The sequence below is a fragment of the Stegostoma tigrinum genome, chromosome 14, assembly GCF_030684315.1.
Source record: "Stegostoma tigrinum isolate sSteTig4 chromosome 14, sSteTig4.hap1, whole genome shotgun sequence".
In the NCBI taxonomy this organism is placed as follows: Eukaryota; Metazoa; Chordata; class Chondrichthyes; order Orectolobiformes; family Stegostomatidae; genus Stegostoma; species Stegostoma tigrinum.
In genome coordinates, this window is record NC_081367.1 from 958884 (window position 1) to 973572 (window position 14689).

The window sequence follows — 14689 nt, forward strand, 5'->3', positions numbered from 1 at the left end:
GTAGAATGCATCATCCTGGGAGCAGATGCGGCGGAGGCGGAGGAATTGGGAATAGGGGATAGAATTTTTGCAGGAGGGTGGGTGTGAGGAGGTGTATTCTAAGTAGCTGTGGGAGTCAGTGGGCTTGAAATGGACATCAGTTTCTAGCTGGTTACCTGAGGTGGAGACTGAGAGGTCCAGGAAGGTGAGGGATATGTTGGAGATGGCCCAGTTGAACTTGAAGTTGGGGTGGAAGGTGTTGAAGTGGATGAACTGTTTGAGTTCCTCGGGGGAGCAAGAGGCAGCGCCGATACGTCATCAACGTAACGGAGGAAGAGGTGGGGTTTGGGGCCAGTGTAGGTGCGGAAGAGGGACTGTTCCACATAACCTACAAAGAGGCAGGCATAGCTTGGGCCCATGCAGGTACCCATGGCCACCCCGTTTATCTGTAGGAAGTGGGAGGAATCGAAAGAGAAGTTGTTGAGGGTGAGGACGAGTTCGGCTAGGCAGATGAGGGTGTCGGTCCAGATGACATTTGCTATGATTAAAAGGAAGCAATGGTCTTGTGGCATTATCGCTAGATTGTTAATCAAAAGACCCAGACAACATTCTGGGGACCTGCGTTTGAATCCTGCCACAGTAGATGGTGGAATTTGCACTTACAATAAATATCTGGAATAAAGAATCTAGTGATGATCATGAATCAGGAAAACCCATCTGGTTCACCAATGTCCTTTAGGGAAGGAAACGGCCATCCTTACTTGGTCTGGCCTACATGTGATTCCAGACCCACAGCAATGTGGTTGACTCTTAACTGCCCTCTGGGTAATTAGGGATGGGCAATAAAGGCCAGCTTAGCCAGAGATGCGCTCATCCTGACAACGAATAAAGAAACAAAAAGATTCTTGATAGGTGCCTGTTAGTTTATGATCACTTGGAAAGGCAGAGTTTGATTATGATAGCCAGCATGGATTTGTGAAGGATAGATTATGCCTCACAAACCTTATTTAATTCTTCGAAGAGGTGACCAAACACGTGGATGAAGGTAGAGCAGCGAATGTGGTATACTTGGATTTAAGTAAGGCGTTTGATAAGGTTCCCCACGGTAGGCTCATGCAGAAGGTGAGGCGGCTTGGGATAGGGGGATCTGTTCTGGGTCCTCTTCTATTTGTGAGTTTTGTAAATGATTTGGATGGACGAGTGGAAGGGTGGATTCCTAAGTTCGCGAACGATATGAAGGTAGCAAGCGAAAGACTGCGACAATGATTGCATTTCTTCTAGTTCAGTGCAGTGATGTGATGTGACAACAGTACTGATTTCTTGTTCAAGTGTGCTGGTAGGAGGTACACCATGTTATGTATCATCTCAGAATTTACACCAGTGGTTCAAGATTACATTTCACAATTTGAATCCTGCTTGTGGAAAAAGAAAGGCTCAGTTCTCCCAATTTTCTATTCATCTCTAATTTTGACCAGCCTGCATTTGGCTTCATCATAAATTATAAATAATAAAGTTTCCAGTATTAATCTCAGAGGCATTCCACGTAACTCCTTGTACCAATTCTCAGTATTTTACACTTCTGTCAGTTTTTTTATTATCATAGGCAGAAAACAATTTGTCCTTGCTTAATCTTAGTATGCCTGAAACACAAACTCAGATCAGTGCCTAATCCGGCACCTTCCTGTCTGAAGGCTACTAGCAATGTTAAAGATTCATTTCTTAAAATGAATGGTATTTATAATACTAAACAACAGTGAAGAAAGACTTATAAGCAAATGTAAAGTGTGGCTGCTGGGTGTAATAAAAATAATTAATACCTTCCCAGTTTATGTAAAGAAAAATATTTTATCAGTAAACATCCTGTCACAAATTACACAGTACATAGCCCTTCTACACAGTACAAAGCCCACAGTACAATTCCCTCTTAGGTAACCTCCGAGAAACAAAAAACATAGAAAAGAAGCTGTGGTAAGCAATTCGGCCCACTAAGACTGCTCTGCCATTCAACATGATCATGACCGATCCTCTATCCCAATGCCATTCTCCTGCTCTCTCTCTACACCCCATGATACCTTTAATGTCCAGAAATTTATTTCTTTATTAAATATATTCATTGACTTGGCCTCTGTAGGCTGATGTTGTAAAAAATTTCACAGGTTCAAAACCCTTTATATATCTATGAAATGCAGCTTTTCTACTATCTATTCTAAAACCAGGTTTACCTGTGATGGAGTCCACGCAGTTTGCAGCTTTCTGTCAACATCATAGTCACTTGTACTTCTGAAGCATGGTCTGTAAAGAAAAAGAAACAAAACTGAAAGTGCACTCTTGCACCTAGCATTAACACTGTTAGCACTCTTATATTAAAGAAAAAGTAAAAATGCTGGACTATTAAAAGGCCTTTGTCCTGGGGAAGCAGGAACCAGCAAGCAGTTAATCTGAGGCATGTAGAGAAGTCATAAGGCATTAGGGAATCACAGAAATGATTGTTTAGACCATTCAGACAGAACAGCACAGAAGGTTGACAACTCCTGTTACCCCCTGAAAGAAGCAAAACAATTAAAAATGGTTCTCGAACATCAAATACTTCAACCTCAGAATTAACTAAAAAATATTCAAAACTCTGTATTGAAATACACTGAAGGATCGATATATTCAATTATAATTGCATTTTTAAAAAATAACATCTGGCGAGTTTTGAGAAGATTTGTAGCTCAGGTTGAGGTTCTGGATGTGAGTTTGCTCGCTGAGCTGGAAGGTTAGTTTTCAGACATTTCGTCACCATTCTAGGTAACATTATCAGTGATCCTCCGACGAAGCCTCGTCGGAGGCTCACTGATGATGTTACCTAGAATGGTGACGAAACGTCTGAAAACTAACCTTCCAGCTCAGCGAGCAAACTCACATCCAGAATAACATCTGATGTGCACACAATTTAAGTCTTCATATCTAAGAAGTTGTGGAGACTACACAGAAGAGTCATTAGGTTAGCTTCTGGCGTGAGAGAGCTGTTTTATGATGAGAAAGTGAATAAACTGACAAAGTAGACACAGAAGGTACTTTTCTTGGTTACATAATGTAGAATATTGCACTGCTTCAAAATAAGGGGCGAATCATTTAAGACTGAGATGAGAAGCAATTTTTTTACTCAGATGGCTCATTATGTCAACACTGGTTCTCTGGATCAGCATCTTGACGCCCTAACATGTCCCTGCTCTTTTCTCATAATTCTGTAAATAATCCTATATATTATTTAAATAAGCAACTGATGCTGTCTTGAATACCTCAACTGAACCTGCCAACGCCATAATTCCTGGTCATGCAATCAAGTCTCTAACTCCTTCATGAAGGACAATTTTCTTGTCACACTTTCTTCTTCTGAGAATCACCTCTCCTTCTCAATCTTTTTTGAGAGTAGGAACAGTTTATCTCCACCTGCTTTTACTTTGCAAACTTGTATCATATTTCTTCTTAACTGTATTCTCTTCATGGAGAGCAGACCTATTTTCTCCAAACTATTCTTACACATAGAGTTACAGAGTTCTTGAAATCTCACAATATTTTTGCCTCAGCTGTGAATTCTACAGGCTCACTGCTATCGAGGTAAAGAAATTTCTTCTCATCTTAGTCCTAAAAGGTTTACTCCCTTGTTCTTAAACTGTGAGCGAATTATTCAAACGGTGAATGACTCAGAGGTCAGACTTGGAGGGATCTGAGTATCCTAGTACTTGAATCATGAAACTTCAGTTAGTTTGCAGAAAGAAGCAACTAATTTAAGGCGGCACGATGGTTCAGTGGTTAGCACTGCAGCCTCACAGCGCCAGGGACCCGGGTTCGATTCCAGCCTCGGGTGACTGTCCGTGTGGAGTTTGCACATCCTCCCCGTGTCTGCATAGGTTTCCTCCGGGTGCTCCGGTTTCCTCCCACAGTCCAAGGGTGTGCAGGCTAGGCGGATCGGCAATGCTAAATTGCCCGTAGTGTTCAGGGGTGTGTGGGTTATAGGGGGATGGGTCTGGATGGGACGCTTCAAGTGGCGGTGTGGGCTTGTTTGGCCGAAGGGCCTGTTTCCACACTGTAGGGAATCTAATTTAAAAATTAAATAGAATGCTTTTACTTAAGGAAACATGTAAATGTATTGGAAGCAGATCTAAACATGAGACAAACACCTGGAGTAAGTAAGTTGTCTTAAGAGGGAAAGGTTGCACTGGTTAGGTTTGTTTCCACAGCAGCTCAGAAGTGGAGGATTATGACTTGATTGAATCATGCAAGATGCTGATGGGTCTTTAAAGAGTACATATAGAAAGGATGTTTCCTTAAGAGATTCTAAAATTGTAGACATCGCTTAAAATAAGGCTTTGCCCATTTGAAACAGATGCTGACAAATTCCCTCCTAAGTCTTTAGAAGATTTTGTTTTGAAAGGCAATGGCAGCAAAACCTTTGAAGATTTTCAAGGCAAAGGTGGACAGATTCTTACTTTGCAAAGGGCTGGAAGGTTATTGGGGAGTAAATGTGGACTTATCAGATCATCTAGAATCTTAAAGAGTCATACAGCACAGAAACAGACCCTTCAAACCAATCAGTCCATGCCAACCATAATCCCAAACTAAATTCATCCCACCTGCCTGTGCCTGGCCCATATTCCTCCAAACATTTCTTATTTATGTACTTATCTAAATCCCTTTTAGACATTGTAACTGCACCCACATCCACCACTTCCTCTGGAAGTTCATTCCACACATGATTCACCCTGAACTAATTAAAAAAAAAATTGCTCATGTCTTTTTTAAATCTTTCTCCTGTCCCTTTAAAATGTGCCCCCGAGTCCTGAAACTCCCCATCCTAAATTAAAGAAAATGACCATTAAATCTCATTGTTTTATAAACGTCTATTAGTTCACTTCTCAACTTGCTATGGTCCAGTGAAAAAAGTCCCAGCATGTCCAGCCCTTCTTTATGACTCAAATTGTGCGTGCCTGGCAACAGCCTAAAAAGTATCTTCTGAATCTTCTCCAGCTTAATAATACCCTTCCTAAAACTGGGCAACCAGAACCGGATACAGTACTCCAGAACAGACCTCATCAATACCCTCTTTGACCTCAACATGACTTCCCAACCCCTTTACTGAAAGTTCTGAGCAATGATGGCAAGTGTACCAATCTGTTTGCATGTGACACAAACTTCAAAGAATTATGTATCTGAACCCCTAGTCCCTCTGTTCTACATCACTATCCAAGGCCCTACCATTAATTGTACAAATCCTACCTTTGTTTGTTGTACCAAAGTGCAATACCTATAGACTGAACTCCATCTGCCATTTTTCAGCCCATTGACCCACGTGATCGAGATTCATTTAGAATCTTAGAAAACATTCACTGTCTACTATGCCACCAATTTTGGTGTTATCTGCAAACTTACTCATCCAAATCATTTATATAAATGACAAACAAAAGAGGACCCGGGACTGACCCCTGTGAAACACCGCTGGTGACAGGCCTCCAGTTCAAAAAGCAACCCTCGACCACCACACTCTGTCTCCGGCTATTAAGCAAAGTGTGTATCTAATTGGCAAGCTTACCCTGAATCCCAGGTAACCTAACTTTACTAGTTAGTCTATCATGCTGAACCTTGTTTATTTGGACTTCAGTAAAGCTTCAATAATGTTTCCTGCTCGGTCTTCTCTCCTTTAAACTTCTCCCCTCTCATTTTAAGCCTATGCCCCTATTACCTGACATTTCCACCCTGGAAAAAAGACTTTGGCTATCCACCCTATCAATGTCTCTCACAATTTTATATAATTCTATCAGGTCACCCCTCAGCCTCCAATGCTCGAGCAAAACAAGCCTAGTTTGTCCAACCTCTCCTTTTTGCTAATATATTCAAATCCAGGTAACATCCTGATAAACCTCTTTTGCACCCTTTCCAAAGACTCCACATCCTTCTGGTGACTGGAAATGCATATTACTCCAAATGCGGCCTAAGTGAACATTTGATACAGCTGTAACATGACTTGACAACTTCTATGCTCAGTGCCCCAAATGTGTGTTGTATGCTTTCTTTACTACCTTATTGGCTTGTGTTGATACTTTCTGGTTGCAGCAGCAGTGGGAGCTTGGAGCAAGGGCCTGTCGGGAAGCTGGTGAGTCACTGTTTTTGAATCTATAAAAAGCTTACCTCGTGAATAGGCGGAGGTACGCTGCGCAGGAGCGGATACGGGACTGCTGAGTAAGTGAGGTAATATACTTGTGTTGTTACGTTGCCCGAAACACTACTCGGGTAGTGTCTCCCACCCATTCTCCTCCTCCTTGAACCAAAAAAAAATGGTTCTGTGTGCCTGATTGGGAAGGTAACAAGTTTATTATTTATTCTTTATTTTTTAACAGTCTTGGAATTTAGAACAATGGGAACGGAGGTCAGGGCAGTTGAATGTTCCTCCTGCAGAATGTGGGAGGTAAGGGTCACCACTAGTGTCTCTGCTGACTACATCTGCGGGAAATGCACCCAACTCCAGCTCCTGGAAAACCGCGTTAGGGAACTGGAGCTGGAGCTGGAGCTGGATGAACTTCGGATCATTCGGGAGGCAGTGGAGGTTATTGAGTGGAGTTACAGGGAGGTAGTCACTCCTCAGGTACAAGAAAAAGGCAGATGGGTTACGGTCAGGGGACGGAAAGGGAACCAGCAGGCAGTGCAGGGATCCCCTGTGGCCATTCCCCTCAACAATAAGTATACCGTTTTGGATACTGTTGGGGGGACGACTTACCAGGGGAAAGCAGTGGGGCACAGGTCTCTGGCACAGAGTCTGTCTCTACTGCTCAGAAGGGAAGGGGGAAGAGGAGCAGAGCAGTAGTCATTGGGGACTCCATAGTTAGGGGGACGGATAGGAGGTTCTGTGGGGACGAGAGAGACTCACGGTTGGTGTGTTGCCTCCCAGGTGCCAGGGTGCGTGATGTCTCTGATCGTGTTTTTGGGATCCTTAAGGGGGAGGGGGAGCAGCCCCAAGTCGTGGTCCACATTGGCACCAACGACATAGGTAGGAAGAGTGATGGGGATTTAAGGCAAAAATTCAGGGAGCTAGGATGGAAGCTGAGAGCTAGGATGAACAGAGTTGTTGTCTCTGGTTTGTTGCCCTTGCCACGTGCTAGTGAGGCGAGGAATAGGGAGAGAAAGGAGTTGAACATGTGGCTACAGGGATGGTGCAGGAGGGAGGGTTTTGGATTCTTGAATAATTGGGGCTCTTTCGGGGTAGGTGAGACCTCTACAAGCAAGATGGTCTTCACCTGAACCAGAGGGGTACCGATATCCTGGAGGGGAAATTTGCTAAGGCTATTTGGGTGGGTTTAAACTAATTCAGCAGGGGAATGGGAACCAAAATTGTAGTTCGAGTATAGAAAAGGTTGAGAGTAGGGTCATCCAAAATAAAGTTTCAGGGACGCAAGATGGCACCGGCAAGCAAGAAGTTGGTTTGAAGTGTGTCTACTTCAATGCCAGGAGCGTCCAGAATAAGGTGGGTGAACTTGCAGCATGGGTTAGTACCTGGGACTTCGATGTTGTGGCCATTTTGGAGACATGGATAGAGCAGGGACAGGAATGGTTGTTGCAGGTTCCGGCATTTAGATGTTTCAGTAAGAACAAAGAAGATGGTAAGGGGGGGGGGGGGGGGGGGGGGGGGGGGTGTGGAGGGGGGGGGGAGGTGTGGCATTGCTGGTCAAGGACAGTATTACAGTTGCAGATATCGGTACCCCTCTGGTTCAGGTGAAGACCATCTTGCTTGTAGAGTTCCCACCTACCCCAGAAAGAGCCCCAATTATTCAAGAATCCAAAACCCTCCCTCCTGCACCATCCCTGTAGCCACATGTTCAACTCCTCTCTCTCCCTATTCCTCGCCTCACTAGCACGTGGCATGGGCAACAAACCAGAGACAACAACTCTGTTCGTCCCAGCTCTCAGCTTCCATCCTAGCTCCCTGGGGACTCGTCAACTGAGGTAGTATGGGCTGAGGTTAGAAACAGGAAAGGAGAGGTCACCCTGTTGGGAGTTTTCTACAGGCCTCCGAATAGTTCCAGAGATGTAGAGGAAAGGATAGCAAAGATGATTCTCAATAGGAGTGAGAGAGACAGGGTAATTGTCATGGGGGACTTCAACTTTCCAAATATTGACTGGGAACACTATAGTTCGTGTACTATAGATGGGTCAGTTTTTGTCCAGTGCGTGCAGGAGGGCTTCCTGACACAGTATGTAGATAGGCCAACAAGGGGCGAAGCCACATTAGATTTGGTACTGGGTAATGAGCCTGGCCAGGTGTTAGATTTGGAAGCAGGTGAGCACTTTGGTGATAGCGATCACAATTCTGTTATGTTTACTTTCGTGATGGAACGGGATAGGTTTATACCACTGGGCAAGAGTTAGAGCTGGGGGAAAGGCAATTACGAAGAGATTAGGCAAGATTTCGGGAGCACAGGATGGGGAAAGAAACTGCAGGGGATGGGCACATTAGAAATGTGGAGCTTATTCAAGGAAAAGCTCCTGAGTGTCCTAGATAAGTATGTACCTGTCAGGCAGGGAGGAAGCTGGAGAGCGCGGGAGCCGTGGTTTACGAAGGAGGTGGAATCTCTGGTCAAGAGGAAGAAGAGGAGGAAGGCTTATGTTAGGATGTGATGTGAAGGCTCAGTTAGGGCGGTTGAGGGCTACGAGGTAGCCAGGAAAGACCTAAAGAGAGAGCTCAGAAGAGCCAGGAGGAGACATGAGAAGTTGTTGGTGGATAGGATCAGGGTGAACCCTAAGGCTTTCTATAGGTATTTAAGGAATAAAAGAATGCCGAACGTAAGATTAGGGCCAATCAAGGACAGTAGTGGGAAGTTGTGTGTGGAGTCAGAGGAGATAGGGCAAGCACAAAATGAATATTTTTCAACAGTATTCACTCTAGAAAACGACAATCTTGTCGAGGAGAATACTGAGATACAGGTTACTAGACTAGGTGGGATTGAGGTTTACAAGGAAGAGGTATTAGAAATCCTGCAGAGGATGAAGATAGTTAAGTCCCCTGGGCCGGACGGGATTTATCCTAGGATCCTCTGGGAAGCCAGGGAGGAGATTGCCGAGCCTTTGGCATTGATCTTTAACTTGTCATTGACTACAGGAATAGTGCCAGATGACTGGAGGATAGCAAATGTGGTTCCCTTGTTCAAGAAGGGGAGTAGAGACAACCCTGGTAAATATAGACCAGTGAGCCTTACCTCAGTTGTTGGTAAAGTGTTGGAAAAGGTTATAAGGGATAGGATTTATAATCATCTAGAAAAGAATAAATTGATTAGGGATAGTCAGCACGGTTTTGAGAAGGGTAGGTCGTGCCTCACAAACCTTATTGAGTTCTTTGAGAAGGTGACCAAACAGGTAGATGAGAGTAAACCGGTTGATGTGGTGTATATGGATTTCAGCAAGGCGTTCGATAAGGTTCCCCACAATAGGCTATTGTACAAAATGCGGAGGAATGGGATTGTGGGAGATATAGCAGTTTGGATTTGAAATTGGCTTGCTGAAAGAAGACAGAGGGCGGTAGTTGATGGGAAACATTCATCCTGGAGACCAGTTACTAGTGGTGTACCACAAGGGTTGGTGTTGGGTCCACTGCTGTTTGTCATTTTTATAAATGACCTGGATGAGGGCGTAGAAGGATGGGTTAGTAAATTTGCAGATGATACTACGGTCGGTGGAGTTGTGGATAGTGACGAAGGATGCTGTAGGTTGCAGAGAGACATAGATAAGCTGCAGAGCTGGGCTGAGAAGTAGCAAATGGAGTTTACTGTAGACAAGTGTGAGGTGATGCTTTTTGGTAGGAGTAGCCGGAAGGCAAAGTACTGGGCTAATGGTAAGATTCTTAGTAGTGTAGATGAGCAGAGAGATATCGGTGTCCATGTACACAGTTCTTTGAAAGTTGCCACCCAGGTTGACAGGGCTGTTAAGAAGGCATACAGTGTTTTAGCTTTTATTAATAGAGGGATTGAGTTCCGGAACCAAGAGGTTATGCTACAGCTTTACAAAACTCTGGTGCGGCCGCACTTGGAGTATTGCGTACAGTTCTGGTCACCGCATTATAAGAAGGATGTGGAAGCTTTGGAAAGGGTGCAGAGGAGATTTACTAGGATGTTGCCTGGTATGGAGGCAAGGCCTTACGAGGAAAGGCTGAGGGACTTTAGGCTGTTTTCGTCAGAGAGAAGAAGGTTGAGCGGTGACTTAATTGAAACATATGAAATAACCAGAGGGTTAGCTAGGGTGGATAGGGAGAGCCTTTTTCCTAGGATGGTGACGGCGAGCACGAAGGGGCATAGCTTTAAATCGAGGGGTGAAATATATAGGACAGATGTCAGAGGTAGTTTCTTTACTCAGAGAGTAGTAAGAGAATGGAACGCTTTGCCTGCAATGGTAGTAGATTTGCCAACTTTAGGTACATTTAAGTCGTCATTGGATAAGCATATGGGCGTACATGGAATAGTGTAGGTTTGATGGGCTTGAGATCGGTATGACAGGTCGGCACAACATCAAGGGCTGAAGGGCCTGTACTGTGCTGTAATGTTCTATGTTCTACGTTTCAGATAGCTACGGTCTTATACCTAAGATCCCTCTGTATATCAATGCTCCCAAGGGTAATGCCATTTGCTGCACACTTTTCTCTTGCATCTGACCTCCCAAAATGCATCACCTCACACTTGCCCAGCTTAAACTCCATTGGCAAATTTTTCCGGCCAACTTTCAAAATGGTACATATCCTGCTGCATCCTTTGAGAATCTACCTATCCGCAACTCTACAAATTTCATGCCACTTTCAAACTTATGAAGCAATCCAACTTCATTTTCTTCCAAATTATTTGTGTATATATTGTGATCATTCTGTGCCTTTAAGAGATGTGCTCTATCCTGTTTCCCTTGCAGCGGGGTATTGTCACAGTACTGCCGATAAGGCCTCTTTCTGACAAGCAGTTTGTAAAAAGCTTTGAATTCTCCCTAGGTGCATTTTTTAAAGATCCATGAATGACTGTGGTCAGGGTCTCACAGACCCAATATTGCTTTCAATACATGGAGTACATTTTTGCTAGCTGTGCAGCTGAATGTTTTTAATTATTCATTCACAGAACGAACATGTCACTTGGTAGGCGAACATTTTATGTTCATCCCAGAAGCCCAGGTAAGATGGCAGTTTCCTTCCCTGAAAAAAATTAGACCATAAGACCGTACAGCATAGGAGCAGAAATTAGGCCTTTATAGCACGGCAGCTTCACAGCGCCAGGGACCCGGGTTCGATTCCAGCCTCTACGCAGAGTTTGCACATTCTCCCCATGTCTGCGTGGGTTTCCTCTGGGTGCTCCGGTTTCCTCCCACAGTCCAAAGATGTGCAGGCTAGGTGCATCGGCCATGCTAAATTGCCCGTAGTGTTCAGGGGTGTGTGGATTATAGGGGGATGGTCTGGGTAGGATGGTCCAAGGGGCAGTGTGGGCTTGTTGGGCCGAAGGGCCTGTTTCCACACTGTAGGGAATCTAATCTAATCTAATCTAATCAATCACGGCTAATAAGTTTGTCAACCCCATTCTCCCACCATCTCCATGCAACCTTTGATCCGCCTAAAAATCAGCGACCTAACTATCTCTGTTTTTAATATATCTCATGACCTGACATCCACAGTCTTCTGTGGCAATGAATTCCACAGATCCACCACTCTCTGGCTGAAGAGGTTTCTCCTCATCTCCATTCTAAAGGATTTTCCCTTTACTCTCAGATTGTGCCTTCAGTCCTAGTGTCTCCTGCTAATGAAAACATCATCTCAACATCCACTCTACCTAGGCCTTTCAGGATCTAAACCTATAGAATACTATCAGATCCAACACCCCCCCCAATCCTTCAAACTCTATTGAGTAATGACCTCGAATCCTCAAATATTCCTCATATGTTAAGCCTTTCATTGTTGAAATCATTCTTGTGAACCTCCTGTGGACCCACTCCAGGACCAGTACATCCTTCCTGAGATATGGGACTCGTATCTGGTCTGACCACATTCTTAGAAAGCCTCAGAGGTACATCCCTGCTCTTATATTCATCCTTCTCAATGGACTCCAAGATCTTTCCAATGACTGAGATTGTAATGTCCCATCTTTTCCCTTACTTCCTTCTTAATCAGTGGGTTACATTAGCAATTTTCTAGTCCTCTGGGGCTCTCTGATTCCAGTGATTCCTGAAAGATCACCACTGAAGGCTCTATTATCTCTTCAGCAATCTCCTTCAGAACTCTGGGTGTAAGCCATCTGGTCCAGGTGATTTATATACGTCATACCTTTCAGTTTTTCTAGCACCTTCTCTCTGGCGATGGCCACCATACTCACCCCTACTCCCCTTGATTTTTCTTGAATTTTTGCGATGTTACTCGTGTCTTCCACTATGAAGACTGATGCAAAATACTTGCTTATTTCCTCCGCCATTCCTTTGCTCCCCATTACTACTACTCCAGTGTCATTTTCCAGCATCTCAATGTTCACTTTTGCCTATCATTTGCCCTTTATATATCTGAAGAAACTCTTGCAATCTTCTTTTATATTACCGGCTAGCCCCTTACCCTCATATTTAATCTTCTCCCTCCTTATTTCATTTTCAGTTGTTTTCTGTTGGTTTTTGTAGGCTTCCCATTGCTCTTCAATATATTATATACTTTCTCTTTTGCTTTTATGCTGTACCAGATTTGCCCTGTCAGTCTTTTGATCTCATCTTCCGTTTAGCATGCTTCTTTTTCCTACGGATGAATTTTTGCTGCCTTCTGAATTACTCCCAGAAACCCGTCATTGCTGTTCTACTGTCTTTCTTGCTGGGCTCCTCTCCTAGTTCATTCTGGCCAGCCCTACCTCATGCCTCTGTAGGTGCCTTTATTCAACTGCAACACCATTACATTTGATCCCAGCTTCTCCTCTCAAACTGCAGAGCACATTCTATCATATTATGGTCACTGCCTCCTAAGGATTCCTTCACCTCAATCTCCTTTTTCAATCTGCTTCATTGCACAACACTAAATGCAGTATTGCTGTTCCCAGTGGGTTCCACCACAAGCTACTACAAAAAGCCATCTCATACATTCCACAAATTCATTTCCTTGTGATCCAATACCAACCTGATTTTCCCAGTCCACCTGCATATCGAAATCCCCCCACGATCACTGTAACCTTGCCTTTCTTACATGCCTTTTCTCTTTCCGGATGTATCTTGTGCTCTACAACCTGACCACTGTTTGCAGGCCTGTACATTACTTCAGTTACGTTCTTTTCTTACCTTTATGGTTCTTCAACTCCACTCACACAGATTCTACATCAACTGACCCTACATCATTTCTTGCTATTGATATAATTTCATTTCTTACTAATAAGGCGACCCACCCCTACCGCCCACCTGCCAGTCTTTTCAATAAGATGTCTATCCTTGAATATATAGCTCCCAGTCCTGATCCCCTTGCAGCCATGTCTCATGCCTGCCAATTTTGATGTGTGTCACAAGCTCATTTCCTTATTTCACAAACTGTGCGCATTCAGATTGAATACTTTGTCCTATATTTACCATCCCTCTTCTCATTGTCATTCCCCTTATCCGACGTGCTTCAAGTTAGATTCCTAACTCTTTCCAAGCACACTGTTCTATAGTGTGTTCTGGGGATTTTAATAACCGCTCCAGAGATCTCTTTTCTTTTAATCTTTTTTGTATGTTTTCCATGTAATTGAATTCACCTCTACAGATGTTAACCTGTTGCTTTCTTTCCCATTGGCCATTACATCTTGGAGTTTTACCCTTCCCTTCCCCCCGAACCTTCTAGTTTGAAGTCCTGTTGACCATCCTATTTACCCTTTTCACTGGAACACTAGTCCCAGCTCAGTTCAGGAGGAGGCTGACCCAATGGTACATTAGTGAACCAGAAGGTTTTTCCAACAAATCGACAAGGGATTCATGATCATCATTAGACTCTTGATTCCATTCATAATTCCATCCAAACTCTTAACTGAATTTAAATTCCACTACCTGCCATGGCGGGATTTGAGCCTGGGTCTCTGGATTAACAGTCCAGCGATAATACCATTAGGTCACTGTCTCCCCATTTGAGTTCTCTGCTACTAGAGTGAAATCTGAGATGGAGAAACTTTGTCTTAAAAATCAAAAGGACCAGGTTACTAGACCAGAGAGGGACAGCACATGAGAATAATAACTATGTTGCTAAATTGCCATTGCCAAGGATATAATTATGAGATGCTACTTATATTGGTACAGTTAAATAATACATTACCTTATTAAGTATTTCAAATAGAATAAAGTTAAGCCAATTTTTCTTTTTGTTGTATTTAAACTACGTTGTAAGAATAAAATGCAATTCAATTAAAGATTAATGCTGGACCAACTGAATCATATCTGAAACACAGCACATTGTACTTGCTTTCAAAATATACATATAAGTTAGCTTTCAGCGTACCTCCACTATAATTTTTTTTGGGGGGGGGGTGGATCAAATCTAGTCAACAACAATATAATACAAACAACAGAGGCCCCAGCACTGATCCTTGTAGAACACTACTGGTCACAGAACTCCAGCCAGAAAAACAACCTTACACAACTACCACTGTCTTCTATAACCAAGTCAATTTTGTCCCAGTTTGCCAATCCACTACAGACGCTATGTGACCTAATCTTCTGGACCAGC

At 43.6% G+C, this 14689-nt stretch overlaps 1 protein-coding gene across 3 annotated transcripts in view; it reads right to left on the minus strand.

Annotated features, from left to right (window-relative positions):
* Positions 1–14689, minus strand: part of ryk (receptor like tyrosine kinase) — a 375194-nt gene that overhangs the window by 186077 nt on the left and 174428 nt on the right. For all 3 annotated transcript variants that reach the window (XM_059650938.1, XM_059650939.1, XM_059650937.1), the window contains one exon: positions 2202–2271. In XM_059650938.1, coding sequence (XP_059506921.1) covers positions 2202–2271 — 70 coding nt within the window. The remainder of the gene's footprint in view (positions 1–2201; positions 2272–14689) is intronic.